The 26432-nt window shown below is 34.6% G+C and overlaps 1 protein-coding gene across 1 annotated transcript in view; it reads right to left on the bottom strand.

Annotated features, from left to right (window-relative positions):
- The window catches only part of CNTN5 (contactin 5), a 1273287-nt gene that overhangs the window by 258404 nt on the left and 988451 nt on the right, over positions 1-26432 (bottom strand). Inside the window, 5 exon segments of the mRNA XM_033121922.1 lie at positions 10921-11014; positions 11017-11070; positions 13179-13308; positions 15342-15478; positions 25622-25803. Of these exon segments, the coding sequence (XP_032977813.1) occupies positions 10921-11014; positions 11017-11070; positions 13179-13308; positions 15342-15478; positions 25622-25803 (597 nt within the window).

Raw genomic sequence — 26432 nt, 5'->3', positions numbered from 1 at the left:
GCTTAATTTAAGCTTCTATTATTTATTGACCATCCTTATGCTTCTTTGTTTTATTTTTTAGTCCCTTTTTCTGATATTGATATAGTTTTGCTTTTTTTGAAGAGGGGGGTAATATTTAACTGATACATTTTTTCCCACTCTTTAATTTCCAACTTTCCTATTTACTTATGCTTTAAACATCTTTCTTATAAATAGCTGATTGCTAGATTTTTATTTTAGTTCAATATATATAGTAATTTCTGATGTTTGGGTTTACTTTTACTAAATTATTTCATATTTTCTATTTATCCCTCATTTGATATATAACATATACATTTTTTTCTCCTCTGTTTTGTGATTGGTTAATTTTCTTTATTATTTTTACTACCTCAGCTAGTTTGGAAACAGCATACCTTATTTCTACCCTTTCATTCATTATACTAGAAATTTAAACAGTTTTCAGCTTAGCAAACTCTAACATTAATTCACCTATTTCTGAAAAATTCAAGCATTTTAGAACACTTTAAATATCTTTACTCTTATTTTCAATTTTTTTGATATTTTTCTAGTCTTGTGAGATTAAAAAGTATTGTTTTAAATAGTGACTTTTATATACTTTTACCTACTTTTTCACTACTTTTCATTCTTTGTACTTCAAGTGCCTGGGTTTACTTCCTGTTGGGGACTACCTTAACTAAATTCTTACATTAAACTATTCAGGTCACCCAGGTAGTATACGTTAAGGTTGTTGTCCTACAGTTAGTTATAAAACCTAAGTGAAAGATTTTTCCCTCTCCATTCAGAAAAGATAAGAGACAGTGAATTCTCCTCATGGTTTTCTGAGTGGTTTGATTTATATCTAGTTTACTTTTATGTTTCAAGGGGTAGCCATATCTGGGCCAAGTTTTATAGGGGGCATGCTCTGGATTTTGTCTTCCTCCTAAGCCCAGCAATGTGTAAAAGCCAATGTTCAACATCAGTAAATGCCCTTTAAGTGAAAGCCAGCTTCTGTGCATAGCTTTAAGTCCAAGGTAGGCTCAGATCCTGGCTTTACCATTTCTTCCTAACTTTCTTGCTGCTCATTAATAAAATCAAGACAGTTAGATAATATTTATTTATATTTTATATTTAAGTCATCATTTTAATTTTTTTTCTTTTGGGAAGATTGGGGCAATATTGAATGTGCATTTTTCTGTAAAAGAAAACTTAAAGTTTTAGATATTGGATAATAAAAGTAGATGCCCCCAAATATAATAGATGTGAATTGAGTCTTTCAATGACTACCTGTTGGCTACTAAATTAAACATAAACTTAATCTGTCTTTCCAAGTTCTCCTCAATTTGTCTTCAGCTATTCAATCTTTCCAGCTTATTTCCATGTCTATACCTAATTATATGCTGGCCAAGTAATAGTATTTACTTTTCATGAAAGTGTCCTGGATTCATGATGATGCTTTTGGAAATCCCGAACTCTCTTTCTAAAATACATTCTATCTCTCTGTGTCAAAATCCTATTCAAGAACCATTTGAAACTGCAGTACATACAAGAAGTTTTCCCTCATCTTCTATTCAGATTTATTTTTTCCTCTTCTTAACTTTCAAAGTTTTTTTATACAGTGGACTATACCAAGAACTGTTTGGGATCCAAAGAGAATTGGACTCTTTCTGGCTCTGTAACTTGCTGTGTAAAGCTTAGTCAATCTGCTCAATTATTTTATTTAAAACAGGGATCATTACATCTTCCCCACAATATTACCTTATTGAGAAATGAAGTATGTATATATAAAATAGCTTGTGCTCAATAAAGGGTACTTATTTTTATTATCTTAATTATCCTGTTAGTAATACCTACCCAATATCCATGAACTCTTCTGTGTCACTAATCTTACATTATTATCTTAAATATACTGTGTTATAGTTATCCATATATTAGTTTTATTGCCCATTAGACAGGTACCTCCTTGGGCGATGGGATTCTCTTTTACTTGTATTGATATGAACTGACATAGTGTCTTACATACGTTATATGTTGAAGAAAACTTCTGTTTTCACTGAAATTATTTAATTGAAAAAACAATATCTCTACCATATGACATTAGGGAAAGAAGACGTGAAACTACCATTTACAAATGGAAAGAGAGAGAAACAAATAAATTGGTACCGTGAATCCTCCAGATACAACCAGCTAATATAGTGGTCATCTAAAAATCTATATCTATCATCTCTATCTATCTATCTATCTATCTATCTATCTATCTATCTATCTATCTATCTTTTTCATAAATAATGCAGTTATACAAGCAAAGATAAATAAGCATGCTAAAGATAAAATTTGTTTAGGTTATCTTTTTTGGAAATGATCTCCAGGTTGTGTCTCATTTGTGGTCAAGGTTATCATTCTGTCAATGCCCTAATTTGTAACTAACCCTCTAATTCCCTTTATGAATAAACCACAGTTAAATTAGATCATGATTTATGCAAAAGCTGAAAAGAAGTGACTATGTAACTCTCAGAGGAAGCTGAAAAACTCTGTCATAAAATACTTTTCTTCTAAACATCCTCAGAATCTTCTTTCTTCACTATTTTATATTCACTGAAGAGTCACTTGGGGAGGTAGTAGGATCAGTCAGTAGTATGTACTTAGATGCTTGAATTCCCAAGTATTTTTGATGTTGTTTGTATTGAGGACAAATTAAGCTGAAAGTTGTAGTCTGGGGGGCTTTTGGAAAAGAAAAGCCTTTAAGCAATTAATGGCTTGTTCAAGTTGTGCCTACGTGGAGAGCATAACCAGGCAACTTGTGCAGCAATTTATAGTAACGGGTAAATGAACCATAGTTAGAAGTAGAATTTATGAACTGTTTTCTAAACTGGGTATTAGCTAGAGATGTAAAGCCGCAAACCAGAGATGTTCATACGTAGCACAACAGAGCCAGAATTATTTTGTTGTTTACAGCTTAAAGTAACTGACTTCCTCAGGGCTATCTCCCCTTGGGATTTGAGGCCTGTTTTGTTATATTTAACAATTAAGGAAAAAAAAAAAAAGAAATAAGAGACAACAAACTGGTGGTGAGATCAGGACAAGAAAAGTTTGAAGACCTTTGAAGATAAACCTTTAGATTTTCTGTGACTTAAAATTTGGAAAGTATTAGGAACAAATAATTTGAGTCTTATTTATATGAATGTCTTCTGTGTTTAAATGGATGTCATTAATTTGAAGATTTGTGATCATTGTTATATTATCTAAACATATGGTTGAAAATGGTATCATTTGAAAATGTGAAAATGAACATTTTTTTTTCCATTCGCATTCAATTCTTTGGCATGGTGTGAACACATTGTTACTCAATAAATTTGAATTAATTTGGGTTATTCATTGTCTGACAGAGACCAAGTTTATAGATACTGAATACCTCTCAAAACAGTATAAACCTACAATGGTAAAAAATATTAAAGCACAAATACAGGCAAGATGAAATTTTCGCCAATGTGTCACTTAGTTCCCAGTTTGCCTCCATGATTTTTGTTGAAGGCAAATTAGGTTCAAATTAAGCTCTTTATTTGGAGGGTTTTCTGAACATTTATGAGGAGTATGTGTGTGAGTGTGAGTTGTGAGTGTGTGTGTGTGTGTGTGTGTGTGTTTATGAAAATTGCTAAGAAATTGGTCATGCAGTTTTTGGGTGTAGATTGGGAGGAAGAAAGCTGAATCGTTGTTAGAAACATCATAGACACTTAAAAAGGAATTCTCCATCACTGTTCTCATGTATTGAAATGCAACATCATTGCTAAACAATTTATTGTTAAGATTATCACAATATCATTGATTAGCACCAGACTTAGTTTTTTGAAGCTCAGCTTTGTGATGCATGATCTTGAACAAATCACTTAATCCCTTGAGTTTACATTTCAAAGTCTGTATATCAGAGATGACAGTATCTAAATCAGAAAGTTGTGAATTAGCACACACTGAAAACTAAATTGAAAACATAAGTCCACTTAAATCATTTATCTAACTTCCTACTAACTACAGCCTCTTAATAATTGCATCTGTTTGAGCATTTCCAATGGCAACAAAGCATAATAAGAGAGCCTTCTGTTACCAGAGAACAAGGGTTCTTGGCAAACATCACAGGAAGGAATTCCAGGACTACCCAATAAGCACACAAACAAAGCCAAGCAAGCAGATTTATTAAAAGAAAGGAAATAGTATAGTGCACTCTCAAGATGGTGTGAGAGTGGGCAAGCCCAGAAGAAGAGCAGCTGTCCCAAAGAACAAAGAAACTTAGGGTTTTACCGGAATGAGGGCGTGAAATGTTCAAGATTTAGGGTGGGGTAGCAGGTGTTCTCAGGGCGGGTCCCCACTGTTCTCACTGCCATTCCTTCCCTTCAGAAGGTGAGAGCTCCATGTTTTTACTTGGCCCTTATTGGAACTGTGATGGTGACACATGGTACGAAGAATTTTCCCTAACCAGTATTATAATCTATCACAATTAGCTGCATAGCTGCAGCAAACCGCTGCACCTTTTTCTTAAACACAGATCTTATCTCTTCTCTTTCCTTGGTCTCCCCTCTGATCCTTTTTCCTTCCCTCTCCCTTTTTTCCCTTCCCCACTTTTTCCTTCCCCGCAGCCCCTGTTTCTTTCTGCCTAAGGTAACACATTCCTTTCAGTTAGTATTTCAAATGTTAATGAGGTTGAGCAGCATACTATAGGAAGAAGGAGAGAAGAAAAAGGGGAACCTTTGAGTAAAGGTTACAAAGTGAGAAATGAGGAACATATTTTGGGAAACTGAGTGTCCAGTGTAGTTTGAAGTTAGCATAAATTGGAAGGGTTTTTTTTGTTTGTTTTGTTTTTTTTTAGGGGGGGGGAGGGCAAGATGTGTGTCGATTTCTATCCTTTCATCCTTATGAGTAGGAATGGGTAATGGATTCCTGGAAAATCCGAAATAGTCTGTATTCCTTCTGTTGCTAGAAAGAGTATATAGAATTATGTAAGTTGCAGAATGTGCGGATTGTGGATTTCATTATTCTTCCTCTATATTGCTACTTATTGACATTATTATGTATTTAGGAATCACTTTGAATCCTAGGATTGATGTCTTCTCTCATCCCATTGCTAGGTTCATAATCTCCAAATGTATTTTGGATTAGTGTTAATGGGGTGGAGTAGGGAGAGTGAAAACTCATCACCTGTGTGGTAGAGGGATCTAGCCAAGCTTTGTAGTGAGGCCTGATTTCTGAACTTAGCAGGTATGGGCATAAAGTAGAGGTTAGTGGGAGAGTCCTACTGACTTCTTATCCTGATTAGTTGTACTTTAGAGGTCTAGCCTTAAATAAGCCATTAATTGGGCCTATTTTTACTTGAAGGAGTGATTTCTCCAAAATGCCAAGTATTTATCTATACTCATTAATGTCTAATACTGCTATGACTTTGCTATATATTTTTTCCTATTGTGTTTTTACTGGCATTTCAAAGGGACGGTGGTGATGGTTAATCAGGCAGAGCCTTGTGCCAGTTAGTCTTCAATGAAACCAGGAAGTCAGCCTCCTAACTTCACCATAATAAATGTAAGGCAATTTCCTCCTTATCTATTTAAGCTCTGTGGACCTAAGGAACAGCAAGTCACAATCCCTGAGTAATGACACATGTGATATTGTAAGCAGTTCATAGGTAGTAAATCTTATGTACTCAGCTATCAACCTTCTTTTCCCTTAGATAAATAATGTCATTTTGATAATTTTATTTCCTTTGAAAGCGTAGATTTTAATTTACAAAGGAAGTCAACAGATATATGAATGCTCCTTTTCCCTCATTATACAATTTCTTAGATACTGAAAAAAACAAAGATACCTAGGGTCTGCATTGTTTTATGTTCTTAATATGTAAAATACATTGTCACAGAGGAAACAACAAAACAGCTTGTTCATTAGCAAACACAGCATGTAGGTGGAAACAAAGGGACAGAAACAAGACCCTAATTATACCCATGAATTCCTCCTCTTCCTTAGGAAAGGAAAGAAGACCCTCTTTTCCCCTCAGTAACAGTGTCCTTTAGGGCTGGCACTAAGAATATATTTTTCCATGTGTCGTTGAGTCAGTGTGTGAGCCTGATCATTGCTGCCTAATGAACACAACGTGAATTCCCACTAGAAGTCAACTAATGGGTACTTCAAGTGCAATTTTCTGTGCGTGTTAAATGAGTAAGCTGAAAACTTCGCTGTTCAGAAGCTCCTTTGGTGAGCAGGGAAATATTACAAGGGATTGTGGACAAGTCTTTGCTTAGACTACAGTGCCATAAAAGAAAAACTACTACACTAATACTGCCCCCTCCATAGGATAATTTTTTTTTTGGATGCAAGATATTTTTAGCACCCATTTGAATTATAATCCATTATCTCTGTAATGCTGCCTAGAAATGAAAACTGGTACTTAAACTAGTTTAAAATGTCAATAATTGTGAATAATTTTTAAATACATATGATACATTCTATAGGGTTCCATAATAGTTTATACGTGTACAGATGGCAAGAAAACAAAATAAACTGTGTCTTGACCAAAAACGATGTATTCTTAATTTTAGCTAAGATGGTCTTTGTCCACAAAAAGTACAGGAAATTGAACATGAAATAATGAAGGCTTAATATTTGTGCACTGCTGGAGTGCTTCTGGGTGATTATATTTTAACAAAAGTTAATGGCCAACTAATAGAAATAATGAGCTGAAGTGAAAATCCAATATGAGTTTGATGAGCAGAACATTCTGAATAAAAGTATACTAGAGAAAATCCCCATGGAACATTTCATATCTTAGTACTCCTGGAGCTTATTAGTTTTAATATGAAAATGGACATGATTGATAAAGGAACCTAAATGGATATGTGCTGGTGATCTTTAAAAATGATGGGGCAAAACCTGGAGATTCCTTAAAAGACAGAGAAAAAGGAAAACAGTGAAAAAAAAGCCTTTGAAAGCCTTCTTCTCTATTTCGGTTAACTCCCCAGGTATATTCATCTATACGTGCATGGCCTATGATGCTGATCATGGAACAAATAAATATTCAGCCTACTAGCACAGAAACTATCTCAAAAATACTGAACTAGGAATAGGTAGGATCGGTGAGAATGGCCATGCCAAGAATAGATGAGGAGAAGTGGCGGTCTGGGTCTCTGGTGGACAAAAAAATGTCAATTTAGGGACAGACTGAAGAATAACAAAGTTATTACACTGAGGACCTAAAAGACTCCTTTAATCCAAGACAATAACTTAAATTTAACGTACCCTTCCCCTTGATTACTGGAAAATAGAAGGGGTAGAAAATTTCCAGAATATTGATAAAACTTGATGCCACGATTAAATGTTCAGATGATACCATCATCATGACCACCACCACCATTATCATCGGTGGCAGTAGCATCATTATCGTCACAAATAACATTCATTGAACACTTATTAAATGCCATTCACCAGCCAGTGTGTTTTACATACAAAATTTCAGTCAATTCTCACCATGAACCAGTGACGTTTACTCTTTTGGATTCCAATTTTACAAACAAGGACATAAATTAAGTAACTTATTGAAACCTCACAGTGTATTGGATAAACAGGGCAACTAAGTCCTATTTTGTACAATGGGTTGTACTGTGAACTACAATGTTAAAGTGCTTTGCAAATTATAAATGCTATACACTTTAAGCAGTTGTCATCATGATTAATAATATGATTTTCTGTTGGAGCAGCAGTTCATATTGAAAATTCTGTAATATAAACAACTGGTTCTATGATATAAATAGCAAACAACTACAAACAACTCACAAGCTCTAATATAATCTATTTTCTTATATACTTTAGATGTATTGTTTAGGGCCAAATGAATGAAATATTTTGTAATATATAAGCAGGCTACTTATTTGTTAATCAGATTTTTTCTAAAAGTCATATTATGTTCTAGTTATTACCTATCAAATTTTAAATGTTAGAATAATGATTTATGTATTTCTTTAGTGAAACAGGTATATTAAAAAAAGCTGTGTTTTGAAGACCCCCCCACCCCTAAAACAAATAAAACCTGAAAGATTGAATCAAAAGCCAATGAGTTACTTGGTACTCTTTTGATAAAATAAATGATTTACTATTAACCTTTAGTTGTTGTAACATCGCATTTATAGTTTAGAGTTAAATTGTAGTTAACTCCAGGTTCAAATTCATTTCTCTGAGTTTCTGATGTTTTCAGATGATTAGATATTTTTCTGCAACGGTAATATTTCATAACCTATCTATGCCATTGTTCCTAACAATTTTATGCTTTTAAGTGCTATATTTCTCACATTTAAATGTTTCTCTTATAATACATTATTACTTTTTAACTCCTTTTCCCCTATTCAGTACCAGTCTTTATTTGTCAATATAGGAAACACTATTAACTGTTTCAATCTTTAATTTGGAATGAACTCAAAATAACTGTAAAATTGTGAAGGACAAGGCTAATTCATTTAACTTTTAATTTTCTAGTTGTAGGTTGGATAAGTGAGGAACATATTTCATGTAGATCACATGAGTGGTGAATATACTTATTTTATAATAAAATAAACCATGATTTGAATCTATAGCCCCAATGTGAAATATACATGATGCAAAGTTTTCAAAGCCTTAACAGTTTTCTAACATCTCTCTTTCCACTTAAATTATTTTTACAACTCTTATTAAATGGTAGGTGTGCTTTGTAATGGAGAGAAGTGAGTTAAAATTTCTATAAGAATATAATTTGCCATATGTAACTGAGATCGTATTTTAAAGAATGTATAAAATATACATTTGAAATTTTAATTTTCAAGTTTCCATTCATACTCATATTTTAGAATGAGCAGTGTTCCAAATATCTGTCTTACTCTGCTTGACAAAATGCATTCTATTCTTATTTAAAACTTAGCCTCTTATTTTACTACTCAACTATTTTTTATATCCAACTAGATTGTATTCTTCATGAAACCTGGGATTGCCCCATATGATAACGAATCATACATCAGTACAGATGGTGTTTTGTAAGTATTTCTGTTGATTTTAAGTGTAATAACACACCATACCTCTAGTGTTATTAAGTTAAACCATTTTACAAGCCTAAACATGTAGGCAAAACACTAAGTAAATGTGGCTAAGTCTTGCTTTAAGTTGAATAAATGAAAACATAAATATTTCACATTTTAGATTCCTCTCTGAAAAGCACTTCAACCAGAAGTACTGACATATGGAAATACTGAGTGACCTGAGTCTAAGACCAGTGTATTTGTCTCACTAACCCAAAGGGTTAGCACTAAGGAGAAAATGGATCAAGAAAACTGGAGAATTCACACCTTTGTTTCTCAACTTCTGGAAACTAAAAAGTTTATCATGCTTTGTTATAATAGAAAACTCATAACTTGTTCCTCTCTCATTACTTTTGCTTTGATGAAGAGACATCACCTAAGTTTTAAAATTCACAATGAGATGTCTATGAATAGTTGATAAGGAACTTTCTATGGTAAACTGAAATAAATAGGACAAGACTCACATACCACCCACAAACATAAAACAAAGTAATGCATTTCAAATGGAACGGCTTTTGGTGAGATGGTGTATATATTTTGATATTATAAAATTTTTTCCATATATTCCGAAAATGATACCAAGCAATGTAAATGATTTGTTCTTACAATATGAATTTTTTCTTCTGCTTTAATGAGGTTTGTGCCAGATTTTTATATTTCTATAAGCAATAATCCAAACAATTCAATTCATTCATGTGCAATTTAACCATATGCAAAACACTGATCTTACCCCAAATCTGTGATTTTTTGCCTATCCCCAAACCCCTTGCCCCAACTAAAGAAAGATAAATTCTCTTTAAAAATGAGATCCCCAATATAACCCATGTCAATAATAGATGATACTCTTTCCAGGCAGCACAGATTCTTGGGCCTGAATTGAATCCAATTATTTCATAAATTACATCATCTGACACAGGCAATTTAAATCTCTATTTCTCAGACTTGAATGACAAGCAAAGATATCAAAGAAAATTTTCAAATATTTCAAAATATCCCAAAATTACTTCAAGAGTTATTCAAATGGACCCCTAATGCTGACTTAAATTATTTAACTACATCATTAGATTCAGACAAACACAAAACCAGGCATAAACTCCTATCCTTACAGCTCAAATGAAAAACAAAACTATAAAGCAACATATGTCACATTATTTTAACATATTGGAGGACATTGTTCTGTCAAAGCAGAATCACCATTTGCAACACCAGTAATGGTAACGATTGGTAGAGCATGGGACTTTTGAAATTGGCATACATCTTTCTTTCCCATTTGTACTTCTATGATACCCTTTGGCTCTACTTACCAAAGACAAATATTTACACACTATATATATCCCTCTGCACATTTCTCATTTGCCTGTGGTAATTGAAGTAATCCTACTGTATTTTGCATCGACATGATTCAAAAAAAAAAGAAGGCAAATAGGCATAAATTTCACTTGGAAGTATTCCATCATAAAGTGATTATCCAAAAGATCCAGAATATGTTTATATTATTTTTAGTATTAATATTGAAATGAGAACACCATTTCTAAAAATTCTCATAGATAACTTGTAGATCCCCAAATCTGCTGACCCAAAATGAAAACCAAAAATAACTAGCTTAATAAGTAAGCGTTTACTTTCTTTATAACCTGGTGAAATTCGCAATTGGTACTGAAACACCACAGAGTCAAACAAGTCTGACTATACTGAAGGACTTTGGGTTCTATTTAATCACTATATAGACAAAACCATATTTCAATGTTGTTTATAAAATATGTTTCACAATTACTGCAAGACTCTTTCTTGTGTACTTTGTGTATATCATTTGCAACTTCAAAAAAGTTCGATGTGAAGAGTTTGAATTATGAAATAGACTTCTAACCTTTTATTCTCTCTGATCGCTCTGTCTCCCTTCTTCCAAGAGATGGTTGGCTTTGGAGAGCCTTGGGGTTTGCACTCTATGACAACTTCTTGGCCTTGGTAATAATTATTGTCTTCTTCAGTTGATTCAGTGCAAAAGTGGGAGCTGAAGCTATTAAAAAGAAAATGTTAGTTCTACCAGAAGCAATGGCAATGACCTCTAACGGATGATATATTAATATTTTGCAACTTTTCTTCTGGGATTCATTTCTAATAAAATCATACAATACCTATACATGTAAAAGACACTAACTCAAAACTTATTAAATAGAGGTTGTTCTTTTCATCAATTGGTGAATGTTTCATACAATGTGGGATCCATAAACAAAGGCTGTTTAAAAAAATGACATGCTTTAATTATGGTTATCAACTTTATTTGTGAAAGACTAATGAGAACCTAGGGTAAAAGGTAAAGGGTCCAGCCAAGGAAGTCTATTTTGGGCTTTCTTTGGATAAATGGAGGAGACCTGTGGAGAAGAGAATTCTGTCATCCATTTCCTATCTATGAGTTTTAACCAATGCACATTTTACTTTAATGTTATACACAATTGAATGGAGTTTTTAAAGAAATACATTTTTAAGAAATGAAATTATTTAAATTTCAATCAAAGTTTTATTTCATTGGTTGCAATTATTCATCTAGGTCTGATCTATAATTCATTAATATTATTTTTACTCTATGTTTTATCAAGATATTTTTATTAAATCTCCCCAGGTAATTCCATTGAGCAGTTGTGCTTGAGGATACTGGACTAAAAGAATACAAGACACAGAGACCAAAATAATAATTTTTTTTTTAAAAAGACACCTTTCAATCTAAAAGAGAACCTGAAAGGCATATCTATAAGTCTACTATATCCAAGACATTTGCTGTACCAATCTGACAATTCTGTGGATATTTCATAAGCACTTTATGTCCATGTAGCAATATACTGCATGGCACAACAACATTAACAATATGTATACAACATAAAAAATATACGAATGCAATTGAGATGGGTTAAGAAATTGAAAAAATGTGAAGAAACTTATGGGGAAATTGCAAGTAACATTTTTGGTTGCCTACTGGGAATAGAAATTACAAAAGGTAATACGTCTCGAAAATATGTCTAGTGAATGAAAAAGGGATACATCTGGGAGTGTTTCTAGGTAAACTATTAATATTAACTGGGTGAAGGTTGAATCATATTTTAATGCAGAAATGTTGTAGTATAAGATACAAGAAAGTACATTAATATTTTATTGATTAGTTTAAGAGACTGAAACATGGACTCCTGTACCTACTTTGGATGAATTAGTTATACAGAAATTTTAAGTTCAAACACTCATAATTCAGTAAGCTGATTTATGGTGTGTTACCTTTAGCTGATATACAAATGTTAAGTTCCCAGATTCCTGAGATCTTGGGTGTTTCTGTTAATGTCGTGCTTTGGGACTTTAAGTGTAGAATAGAAACTACACTTGGGCTCCTTCCCACTTTTGGGAGAAAGTGTGTTAAGATCACCTACGTATCTCTCTGTATGATAAACATCCCACAACCAACGTTTAGGAAACCATCAGAGTGGGAAAATTAAAATCCATTCCAGTAGCTCAAATATGCTCAATCTTGGTAGCCTGTTTCACTAGATTGAATCTTTCCTCCAGCAAAGAGTGAAGTAGTGCTACTGTTCTGGTTACATCTTTATCAAGAGTGTTACCCTATAAGACAGCTGTGCTTGGCCTCAGGAAGGCTTTCCCTTTTATGTAAGGCTTGTAATGGTGGATGCCCCATGATGAGAAGGTGCTTTATTGTCAGTCTCGCCTTGCAAGAGTCACGTGCCTACTGGTAGGTAGTTGCTGCTAGGAAAAATATTAAGCATTGTTATGGGAGCAGGGAGAGGCTGCCTGAAATCTACATTCTGATCCTCTACCCTCAAGACATTCTCCTTGAAGGTAACATATATTTCTTATATGATTTTCTTCAATGCCATAGAAAAGATATATTATGAAAACCTGTTAAAACCAAAGTTAGGAAAAATCGTATAAAAAAAGTTATAGGACAAACTGTACCCAATGGTTGCCCCTAAAACTTAAAAAATATATATCAGCAAGACACAGCATTTTTTTTTCAAGCCGTAAAATAGGTTTTTACAATCACATCATAAAACTTCAGCATAGTAAGAATTAGAGCATGAAAAGAACTAACACTTTTTCCTATTTATTTACTTAGAAATTGCATACCTAGAATTTTCAGCTCAGCACTCGCATAAATGGCTCCATATTTATTTTCAGCCAAACATTGATACATTCCAGCATCTGACTGATTCACATTGTGGATCATCAATACTCCATTAACCATCTCAACCCTACTCTGTAATGGAATAAAAAAATTTAGATATATAAAGTGAACAAACCATACAGATTTTGCAGTTAATGTCTCCTAGATCAAGGGGGAAAAGTCTGCAATAATGCAATTGAACATTACAACTTAGCAACACGAATTTACTGTTCATTTTTTATTATAACATATTTCATTTATATTATAACTAGTTCTTAGAAAAGAAATTCTAACTATATTTTCCTGTAGTTACTCTTGTGTGTTTTACTTTTAGTTTTGTTTTTAAATGGAGCTGCTTTTGTTTGGTATACTGGTTGAGCTCGTGAAGCACAATCAATAGATGAAGCTATTATTTGAATTCATTTTTTTTGAAGAAGCAGCAAGAATTCACATGATAGAAAGGATTGAGGCTACTGATACATGGAACTGAGGTTAAATACAGCTCAGGTCATAAGTATCCCTTTATTATATTGATCTGGTCAAGAGTTTACCTTTTTCACTTACTTCCCAACAAAATAACATAAATAACAAAACTGAACTGCAATTGAATTCTGTATAAAATTACTAGTCAGAAAATGTAAACTTCATTATCAGAAGAAACACTGTAGAACAAGGGGTGTCAAAACTGCGGCCCGCGGGCCAACTGCGGTCCACAATCCATTGCTAATTGGCCCGCAGCAAATTCCAAAAATATATTTAGTTTACTTAAATAAACCAGGTGAGGCAATACGTCCTTCACCTCGAGTGAGTGGCCCGGCTGTTTGTGTATTTTACCACATATGGCCCTTGGTGAAAAACGTTGGAAAAAGTTTGGACACTCCTGATATAGAAGAAACAAAACTGAGCATGTGCCAATTGAGATAAACTGAGGCCATGCACACATTTCAAAAACAAATTTTAAACTTAAAATGCTGTTAAACAACTAGGTGTCTTGTCTATTTATGATAAGCCAATCGTTTTTTAAAATGTTAGCGCATAATGCTTTGATTATCTATCAACAGAGATGTCAAGTAATTTGACATTATTTTCAGAATAAACCCATTCGCTTTGCAGATGTATTATCTGCCAGCAGAATTTACTTTACTTGGATGCTCGGAGTAGAAAATATGACCAGCATAGTCCCATTTCAAGGTTTATATGGTATCCCTAGGGAAATTAGAATGAGGCAGTGTGTCAATGCCTCAGGATTCCTACCCTCTCTCTCTCATTTTTTTTCCCAACAGCTCAATAGTTATTTTTACTTGTGTGTGTGTGTGTGTGTGTGTGTGTGTGTGTGTGTGTGTAATTGTGTTTGTTTTGTCCTAACTGGTTTTATAATAAGGGAATGTTGAAGCTGGATGGGGCTGTGGAGATCTGATCTAAACTCTTTTTCACAAACTGAAGCCCAAAGATGCAAATGAAAGACAAGAGGCCCCTGGGTAGGACCTGTGTCTGGAATTTCAACCTTATATAGTTTCCCTCCATTTTAAACATAAATAGTGAACTATTATCCGTGTCCTTTTTATGCAAAGGCCACAATAAGGAAAAGAGCTAAAATTATTATCAATAGTCTAAAATTAAGTATTTTTTGATTTATTTTCAAATCCAGCATATATATCGTTATTTTATAAATAGGTAATAGATTTACTAAAAAGATATTTAAATCTATGGGCAGCAGGATGTCACAGGACACAGAAGACTAAGATTCTATTCCTATCTCGTCCCTTACTAGACATATGATCTTGGGTAAATCACTACTTACTGAGGTTAACCACCATTATCTACAAAGTGACAGGAACAAGCTAGGCGTCATCTCAAAATCGCTAGAAATGGTAATGAGTCTGTGATGATCATTGATATTTCCCCACCAATTTATAGGATTGAATAAAACCTAAAGAAACAATGTATTACTTTAAAAATGAGGTGATAAAAATAAAAATTGTTTACATATTTGTTATATTTCTCACTCCAAAAATATTATCAGGCATAAGTAAGAAATGGCTTCCAATAAGAATAAAGGAGGATAGTTTGTCCTATGTGAAATCCTGCAAAAAGGACACTGGGACAGGTTAAGTCACCAACAGTACCTGAGTTAAGAGGGGCGCTCCATTCCTCAGCCATCGGTATGTGGGTCTGGGTTTTCCTGTAGCCTTACATTCCCAGCGGAGAGGACTTCCACTGTCTAACTGAGTATCATTCAGTTTTTCTATCCAGTGTGGGTAAGCTGTAGGAATGCAAGCATTAAAAAAGGATGATTTCATTATCACTTCACCAAGTTTAATATTCATATGGACATACTCATTGCATTCATTTTTTTTTTTTATCAATTCACGTAACTATAGGTGTTTGGAAGAAGCACAGCTTTGCATTACACACAGAACTCTATTCCCTATGAAAAAAAAGTACAGCAGTGATGATATTTCGATAATTTAAAGCACTTTCGTAAGTGAAGTATATCTTACTGATTCATCCACTTTACAACAGTAGCTAGATTCCCCCCAAGGCACCAGAATTTGTTTAGTAGGATGTCAGGTATTCAAGACGCATCACTTTTTCCAAGTATTGGGGCAGCGTTAGCTCAAGTTAAGTAATACAACATGCCTATTTATTGAATACTCTATTTTTGTTTCCACCCTAATAGAACCTGAATGGCTTTGAAAAAATAATCTGTAAATTCACATTTCACTTGGTGTAAATTTTTTTTCTATACTTACTAGCATTCTTCAAGTATAGAACATTATAACAGAGAAAATTGCTTTTATCAAGAAAGAGAGACTGGGCGGCAGCTGCGGTACCAACCGCTTGTGCAGCGAGAAAGGGTCAACGAGGTGCCGCTACAGGCTTGTTGGGCCCAGGCGAGAGGCTGGCGAGCAGCGGTTTCTGGGGCGCCTTGCGCTTCTCTGGGGGCCGCCGCGGAAGCCTTGGAGCGCGGGGCGAGCAAGTCGGTGGCGGCGGGACTGAGTGAAAGACACCAGCGAAGTGGCTGGGGCTTTGACCTGGAAGACGCTTGCGTAGGGCGAAAAGACGCGCCAAACCCGCTTTCCGAGCCAGCCCCAAGGGTTGCAGCTATGGTGTGCGTCCCGCGTGGAGCGATCCCGCGTGGGAATCGGGACTGCGGAAGGACACTGCCTCAGGATTTTGCACTTACCGAGTAAGTAAAGCTTTGGACTTGACTTGACTATTTTCACCAGCTGACAGATACAATGTAATCCCCAGTCCCAACATTTGTATTCCATTGACAAATTTCCTTGAGTTGTTTTAATCATAGTTATTTGAAGAATCTGGTGTCAGAAGAGTTAGCTGATTTCACCCAGCTGCGGGGAGTCTTTCCTTGACATATGTTGTTAGTAGGCACTAGAACATTGGGGATAATATAATTCTGAGGAACATGCCAAAATGCCTTTTTAAATGAAGGAACCAAGAGCACAATCATGTGCACCTTTAGAACTGCTCAGTATAGGGATGCTGTAATATAACGATGAAAGCTGGATACGGACAGAGATGGGTCTTTAACATAGAAGTTCCTTTTTATAAGTTAGGAAAAAAACATCAGAGCGATGGGTTCCTTTCTAACGCCCCTCACCTACTTTCTCCAGTTTTGACAAGTTCAAGAATGTGTCCAGTATAGAGGAAGCGATTATGTTGCTCTGTCTCTCTGACTATAACGTCGCTATACTTGGAAAACTGACTTCCACCTTTCCATGTTACTATGTTGAAGATGAAGTTTCTAACATTATAAGCCAGAACTGGTTGCTTGCTTTATGACAAGCTAGTTTTTACTGCTCTAAAGACTAATGTATGGTCAAGATCTAAAAAAAAAAAAAAAAAAAAAAAATCATTGTACTGAATAATTCATTAGAAATAAAACATTAGAATTATGTCATATCCACTTAGGCTGCTGTCGGGACGGTTTTTTTCCTTCGGGCACGGCTAGAAGCTCCATCCCCCTCCGGAGGAGTCTCCAGCGGGCACCGTAGTTAGAGGCCTCCCAGTCCAAACAAAGTTGAGCGATCACAGCTGCTAGGGATGGACCTCCTCGGCACCCCGGACAGATTTCCCCCCCAACCCGGAGGCCTAACCCTATAAAACAAAGCGCCTGACCCCAGTAAGTGCTCAGTCTTTGGGAACAATCCCGCTGAGCCTGCCGGGGGTAATAAAGCTGTGTTCTCCCTGATCTCTGCGTGCCACTTGAGTCTCTCGGTCCTCGCCGCTTTTTCTCAACAGCTGCTTTTCCAGATTGGGATTTAAATACTGTTTTTATTATGATTTTTGTCCTATGTTTAAAAGACTTGTAGCCAGTAAATGACCTGCAACAAAACTATTTGCAAAACAAATGTGGAAGAACATTCAAGATAAAGATAATTTACATCACGGGTAAGCTATTTTGAAAACGGTTAAATGAGACATCTGAAGGAAGGACTAATTACACGAATTCAGCTTTTGTGAGGTATGCCTTCTTTGTTTATCCTTCAATTATTATTATTATTATTTTTAGAAATATTGAATTAATCTACTTAACTCTCAGTCTCATCTGCAGATTTGTACAGTTGCATCCCAAGACTGACTTCTGCCTCAACAGAAATGCAGGAACAGTATCTTTTTGGAAATGATTTGAGTCTTTCAAGAACTGGTGTTATCTAGGTACCTCTTGGACTTTCTCCTGTGTTTACCTTATTGACTTTTGAACTTCAGCTCAGCCTTCAATTCCACTGTACATCCTTGCTACTTAATATCTTGAATTCTGGTATGAAACCATTGCATGATCTCTGCATCATTGCCTGTGCATAGCATGTAGTTCTCTTATAGTGGGTGGGTACAGATGCTTTTTATTTGATGTAATCAAATTTTAGGTAATGTATTGGAAAGTTGTTAAAAATAAACTTTATAACTTAAAAAAAGAAGAGATATAATATAATTGTGCGAAATCTATAAGACACAGGTTAAAGTATCTTTCCTTCATTGGCTGACATTTAAAGTAAAAATACTGAAAACAAGTGATCTGTTCACATTCTGTTTGAAACAATTGAAGAAATAAATATGAAAAAATATTGAACTGAATTGATTATTACTAGCAACCTTTTTTTTGCCATCAACCTAACAAAATATTTTACTTTGTGTTAGTGAGGACTTTAGTCACTGATTCATTCAGCTCATATTATTTAGTCCTTGCTCAGTCTTAGAGGCCAGTAGGATATAGGACACATATGTCCTACATTTAAGTTTATGCTGTAGTAGAGGAGGTGTAAAGTCAATGCCCAGGCAAGGATAGCATAAGAAACGAAATAAGATATGCTGAAGGAAACTGTACATGGAAATCAGAATAGTGTGTCTAAAAGGACAACAGATGTTCAAAACCAATTTAGAAGGGAGGAGAAAGAACAAGAACAAGAGAGAAAGAACTCTCATTTATTAAATGCTAGTCCTAGACATTAAACTTGATTATCAATTAATCCCTGTAACATTGATCCTGAAAACATATCTCATTTATGAATCAGGAAAATTTGGCTCAGAGAGGTTAAGGAAATTTACCCAGGGTCACTCAGTAAGGCACATAAACCACTTTCAAAGTCAGATATTTCTGACTCCAGGGAACATACGTTTCTCCCAGCCCATTTTGAAATATTAGAAAATGTATTGGAAGCATTTGGTGCATACCTAGTGTGTTTACCTTCTACTTGCCTCTAAATGGGAATTTTGTTTTTAGTAGCTCATTGGTCTTCAAGCCAGTATAGCCTGGTTTTTAAGAAGCCTTACCTTGGCACAGTCAAGATTTCTAGGCCCTTGAATACACTCTGTGATTCAACTTGAAACCTAGAAGCTATCATTCAGCAATCTACCATGGTGAGCGTCAAACATTGATCCTGACTGTCATGCCTGGCTTCCAAAATCAGTTTCTTTGTAGTCATATATGCTAAAAATACTGATAGAAATGGTGAAAAGCAAAAGCAACATTAAACTCTGCTTTCTCATTTGGACTTTTTGTAAACCTTCCTACTCTACTTTGCTACACTACTTCATAACTATCCATGACTCCTGGAACCCAAGTAAATGGGTTTGCTGACCCCAAACACACCCTGCATCTTCTTCAGATTGTTCAGTCCACATGGAATGCTCCACTTCTCTGTCTCTTTTAATTCCACTCAGAATTCAAAATTTAATCTAAGTTATATAAGGTTTATGAATTTTAACCTTAAAGTTAGGGAGTCATCTGCACCTTCTCTGGACACCTATAGTTCTTATTCACTTGGAAAATAATCACATAATAGCTTCTTATCCCTCTTATGTTGCTGACTTAAACTGTTAGGAATTTTTTAGTTATTGTTTGACACCCTAGCTAGACAGGGAGATCATCAAGTACAGATATATATGTATATATAATATACAAATACAAATGATATATTTGATTTTACTATAAGACCAGATCTTATATAAGACCGGTTCTTATATTAATGTTTTGCTCCAAAAGACGCATTAGAGCTGACTGTCAGGCTAGTTCTTATTTTTGGGGAAACACGGTATATTTACTATAGACACAGTACTGACTCACATATAATTGTTGATTATAGGATATTGGCTAGTTGTATCTGGTATGTACTACAGCTAGTGCTGGTATATGAAGCCCATAGGAGTTAAAAAGAAAATGAAACAAAAATCTTAAAAAGTTACTAAAATGAAAAATTAGGAAAGAAAAATCTATTAAATTAAAAACTGAATGTGTTATATGGAAAAGAAAAAAATACTAGAAATCAAAATACTGTTTCTTTGAACATATTTTGGGTTACTCTACAAAATTGGCCTACTTTAGAGTCCTGATTCCAAAATGAATTTGTCATAGGAATCAACAAATGATCAATGAATTTAAAAATAAATAATTCCTGCTTTCCTCTCTTCTTCAAGTATTTATGGGACATCACTATTGGCACAATGCTTAGCACTGAGAATGCAAAGATAAATATGTTACAATGTCCGTTTGCTGTCAGCTCAAAATTTAATGGATGAGACAGAATTGCAATTAAAATATTCGAATTCAGTCTACCAACAATTCCACAAATAAAAATGGCCTGTTACACTGACCCCAGATATATATATTTTTAAGCTAGTAATTTCTTTGGTCTAGCTTTTGTCAGGCCACCTATTTTAGGGTATGAAAAAATTTAAGAAACATATGGCACCTTAAACCCAGAAGCTGTTAATACTCTCACCAGATGGACCATAGATTTGCAACTACTTATGTAATACATTGAAGCTTCAGATCAGTCTCCAGATTACAGTTTTTAAAACAGCAAGCAGATGTGCATAAAGGAAATCTTGTTTCTTTTCTCTTGTCATTAGAAATTCTGAAAATCTGTTGATAAATGCTAATTGTTATTGGCCTCCTTCATTGCTCCTGTACTCTTAAGTGCTGAAGAATGAACGTATTTTATCTCCATAGACAATATTCAATATTCAGATTCTCAGCTGTGGCCCAGTGAGAGGTAACGAGGTATATTGGAAAGATTACAAAGTTGAGGGTAAATGTAGGTTCAAATCCCAGTGCTACCATGCCCTTGCTCTAATATGTAATCAGGAATGAGTTGTTTAACTTTAATGAGTCTCAGCTGTAAGCTGTTGATGGTAATTCCTATTTCAATGGGCTACGATGATGATTGAGTATAAAAAATATTGGTCACATTCATCCCTCAATCCATTACCCATGCAATAACTTGAACTTTATTTTCTATTAACTATGAATATATATGATATAATTTTCATAAGAATGGAACTCAAGGTGAGAAATTTTCTCCCAAGATACAGGGTTGAAAAGATTTTCTTTATGGATTAAATTATTAATCAGAAATCTACAATTTTACATTATTTTCTATGGTAAATATTTAATGTATTTTAACAGGGAAAACATCTTTAAAAATCATGCCTACAATAGAAAAACACAATTTGGAAGAAAATAAAAATAGAGAATGAAAACTAATGACAAGGATTCAATGTATCAAAAAGTTTTCTCGAACATTAACAACAGATGAGTAAATGGGAATTAACTACTCTCCATCCCTTTCTCATCCCAGGCCTTAGCTCAGGTCCTCAATATTTCACGGAGAGGTAGCATCCTAGTTGGGGGTTGATTTCTGTTGCCATTGCTAGTTCTAAGTTGGAATCTGGTTCTACTGCTTATTATTAATTGGACCTTCAGTAATAAGCTCCTTAACCTTTCTAGGCCTTAGTTTCCCAATCTGTGAAGCAGGAATACTAATTGCTAAGCATTATTTTGGGTAAATGTTACATAAAGTAGTTAGTTGTGCAATAGTGTCTAAAACATAAGCTCTTGGCAACTATTTGTTTCCTTCATTAGTTCTTTAGTCTGACTTTCATCTATTCTTTACAGTGTATCTTGAAGAATGGTGTACATATCTAAGCATTAATCTTTATAATAAGCATAGATTTGTAATAAAAAGTATCCACACTGTGCTGAGCATAATGCTTAGTGCTGGAAAATAGGAATAATAACAAAACAAAAAATAGTCTTTGTCTTGAAGGAGCTTATATGTAATCAAATTGCAGACACTGCAAACCATTAAAAAAATTTGTGAGGATATTGCCCAGAGATTTTACCAAAAACAAACAAAGAAACAACAACAATAACCCCCCCCCCCGCCAACAACCAACTATAACACTACACTGTACCGAAAATAAAAACCTTGTTGGATATTTAGTACAAAGCAATGTAATTTTCTTTTAAGCATCTTGGTTACTGGTAAAATTAATACTGATATTATATATTTCTAAATAGTAGCTATTCAGTGTCCTTGCTCTACAGGGTGACAAATTACTAGTTAGTGGGGTACATGACATGTAGTTCAACTCAAAGGTCGCACATCTTTTATAATAAGATTTTTCAGTACACAAAATACCTCCCATTATGGGAGCTCCTGATATACATATAAAGCTGCTTAAAACTCTGTGATCTTCCTTCCTGCCTGCCTGCCACCTTTCCTCCTTCCCTCCTTCTTTCTTTTTTCATTCTTTCCTTCTTTCTTTTCATTTTGATTGAGAACTTTACCAAGCAAAATTCAACTTATATTGGAAATACAAAGACTAAAAATTTTGTATGACTAGTTAAAACAAGATCTTTTTGGTTAATCATCAGAAACTAGAAGGGACAGAAATAATTAAAGAAATGATTGCACCTATAAAACTACTCTATAGTATACACAAAAGGCATATTCAATAGAATAAGTTTGCAATTTATTTTAAGGTTCAAATCATTACCACAGTTTTGTTTTAATTGTTTTGCTAGTTTATTTGTTCTCTTTATGAGTATTATTTAAAAATCTATTTATTATATTCAACATGTAAGTTTACCTTAATTTTTACTTACCTACTATGAACATGTTTACTCATGTTACAACAAATGTATCATTTGTTGTATGTTTAATTATACAAATTCTGAATTATAAACAATAAAATATGTGGCATAAAGTTATGCCTACCACCTATATTAGTACTCATTTGTAATGATTTGACAAAAAAATGAGACTAGAAAGGTTGCCTTAGAACCTTGGTTTATCTTTTGCGTCTCACAACTGAACATGTAACACATTCCCCTAGTTATACTTTCTAAAAGAAAGTGAGCTACGGAACAACTCTGTGTTGTCAGCACTCTGTGAATATTGACTATTTAGATAAAAAGTGTCAGCCTCTACTTCTTGCAACACATGAAGCTCAGGTGACAGAGTTCCCAACAGAAATGCATTCTGAGAGGAGAAGGTTATAATTACGAACCATGGATACAATGGAACATTTATGCATCCTGCTCTCTGTATCTACTGCCAGTCAGGTGGAAATGGTAGCTAAGATTTTTTCTACATTTTACAGAACTTGATGGGTGAGGAGAAAAGCCTCCATGTCAAACAGAACAATTTTAAAAGAAGAGGATCAAGGGGTTCAAACATATGGTGATGGAAGGAGAAGTGACTCTGGGTGGTAAACACACAATGTGATATATAGATGATGTATTACAGAATTGTACACTTGAAACCTATATAATTTTACTAACCAATGTCACCCCAACAAATTTAATAAATAAAAAATAAGCAAAGTACAAGAGTTGGGTGAGTATGTAATAATCAAATACTTCTGGAAGTGAGATAGGGCACTGTTCGTGCGTAACTGTCTCCACACAATAGATGTAAACTAGGACTCTCCAGGGCAAATCAGGAGCAGGGCAGGAAACCCCCCTAAATATGGACTACAGTGAAGGGCCACATTTTTCTAAGATACCTTCCCAAACTGTCAGAAATATGTGCCAAAGTAGTGGCTGGACCCGTTTCTTTTTCTAGTCAACAGCATGCTGCATGCTTTGGACAGGTTTACCCTTATCCGGCTGGCCTCCAGTGTACATCTACTTGTGCGTAACAAGGAGAACCCACAGGAGTATCCTAGCAGCATACCGTCTCACCAGAAGGTAAATTAGTAATATTGAGTGAAATCATTCTTCTCCTTTTGCTGGTAATAATTGCTATTGCCTATGACTCAAGGAGCCGGGTGGGGAGGAGGACAAGTAGAATAGTGCCACAGGGCGCTTCTGTTCCAGACTGTAAATCTAATTCTGATTTAGGTGTGGGCCATTCTTCACAACTCAGAAGAGTTGGGACTTTTCCCAAATAGCCTTGAGAATAACAGGCGCTCCTTTTGTGTGTGTGTGTGTGTGTGTGTGTGTGTGTGTGATTTTGAGTAGACAAATCCTGGTTTAACTCTTGTCTTTCAGTGTCAGATTTTTACCTGTATAGAGGAACTGGTAATATCTCACACTGCGCTGTGACGATAAGCTGACATAATGCATTTAAATGTTAATCATTGTTCACTGGGATGCAGAAGTAACACTTGTTTTTTCCTATGGCTGGAGAGTTAACTTAATGATGTAAGTAATTGTGAACAGTTTGCCTTGAGGATTCATCCAAATACAATATCCATTGCCTAAAAATAACCAAACCAGTGCTGGTGCTTCAATCTTACAAACTTCTAAAATACTTTATGTCTCTTTTCTCAGGACGCTTTCCCTTGTTTAGCCTTTAAGGTACAAATCCTCTGGAAAGCTTTCCCTAAATCACCCCAGGAGAATGCAGTAGGCTGTGCGCCCATAATCCTCTGCGCATGTCTCTATCACAGCAGATAGCGTGTTCTAGTCTAATGTAGGGCTTGCTTTTCATCTAATCCAATGGATCAGGAGTTTCTAGCATATAGAGCAGTAATAGGCAGTTAAAAAACATTAATTGAGTCAGTGAATGAATGAATAAAATGTTCAATTTTGTTGGAGTATTGAATTCCTAAAGGTGTTGCTAGAGATAAGGAAAGAAAAACAGATTGAATTCAGATATTAATGTTTCAAAATACTCTTTAAGAGTCCCTGTGTAGAACATTAAGCTTTTAAGGATAACTCGTCTGGAGATACAGTCACAGTCACTGATGCTTGGCAGATTCAGCTGAACATGCAATTTGGATAATTTCCTATTGAAAGCATCCGTATTGGTTTACGCGTATGTCAATGCTCTGGATTATTTTATTCCTCTCTTTTTTAGTGTTCTCCTCAGAGGAATAATATCACTTATCCATTATGTATAATGCAAAGTATAACAGCAAGTATGAAAAGTAGATACAATTCGTGATCATTAGATGTAAAGAAGAGATTGTAGATATTTTTGAAATCAGTTTTCCCAGTTCTTACATGCTACCTGGTTGGCTTTTTGGCCTTTGTGGGCAATATAAACACTTACAGGATATAGAGGCTATTTATCATACAAATGTATGAATTTAAGCCAGGGGTCAGCAAAGATTTTCTGTAAAGGATCAGATACCAAATATTTTTAGGCTTGGCGTTATCTGGTCTCTGTCACAACTATTTAATTCTGCCATGGCAGTGCAAAAACTGACATAGGCAATATGTAAACAAATGAATGTAGCTGTGTTCCAATAAGATTTGATTTACAAGAAAGAAAGAAAAAAAGACATTTGAGCAGGAATTTGTTCATGGGCAATAGATTGTGACTCCTGATTTAGGCCAAGGGCAAGAATAAGTTAATAAAGGTTACAAGATTTTTAACTTATCCAGAGGTTGGCTTTGGTGCCAGGAAAACACCTCATTTTTACAAATATCAACTCTCTATGATGTATAAAGAACATGATAATTTCCCATTCATTTTTAATTTAAAATATTTCTCTGTGTAATTTTGCATGATGCTTTATCATACCAAGAAGTATGATTATAAATTATAATTTGGTTTTTATGTGCCTAAAATACAATATTAAGTTCAAAGTAATTTGCATTTTCAGTTTGACTCTTGGGACTATAGCATCATGCTTTGCTAAGAACACTTACTATATACTTGTAATTGTCCACGAAAGGAATTTTTTCCACGTGAGTTTTCAGCTCTGCATTCGTATATGCCTGCATCATCCAGCTGCACGTTGGGTATTTCCAGCACTGCCTGAGATTTCCGCAGACGTGCCTTACCAGGAATATAACCACTAACCTTCATCCATGTGATTGTCGGAACTGGGCTATAACAAGAAGCAAAAACATCGTTAGTATACTTTCCACTATTATTACCAGATAACACATTCTGTTATCTGGTAATGTAAGACTTAATAGGCTGAGTGCAATAAAGTGTAATCATAATTAAGGACCATGTGCTAGTTGATATACTTCACTTTCCATGTGGATTGTCTGATAAGAAGTTAGATTATAAGGAAGATAGTTTTCCTTCCTATTTCAGGAAAGCAATTCAAAGACAAAATTTCATACATTTTAATACATTAGAGTTTATTTTTAAAAACTTTGTAAGACTGTTTAAACACTAAAAGTAATTTGGTGAAATAACAAAGGTAACAAGTGCTTATGGCAAGGAATCAAACAAAAGTGTCATGAACTAAGTGAATTAAGAAGTCTTTTTGCCCCCACCCTTGTAAATATCTTCTTGCTGCAACAACAAATACAGTTTGCGTGTAATCTGTCACCTTATCACTATGTTATATATATATATATATGAAGAGTTATTTTTCTTTTATTTAAAAACTGTAAGTCATATACTTGATGTTTATTATTATTATTAAAAGATCAAATCCAAGATCAACTCATGACACTCTAGTTAGTAGCTAGATATTATTCCATTGTATAGATGTATCGGAAT

The sequence above is a fragment of the Rhinolophus ferrumequinum genome, chromosome 11, assembly GCF_004115265.2.
Source record: "Rhinolophus ferrumequinum isolate MPI-CBG mRhiFer1 chromosome 11, mRhiFer1_v1.p, whole genome shotgun sequence".
Taxonomy (NCBI): domain Eukaryota; kingdom Metazoa; phylum Chordata; class Mammalia; order Chiroptera; family Rhinolophidae; genus Rhinolophus; species Rhinolophus ferrumequinum.
The sequence above is the reverse complement of the archived record's forward strand: the minus strand, read 5'-3'. Positions and strand labels throughout refer to the sequence as shown.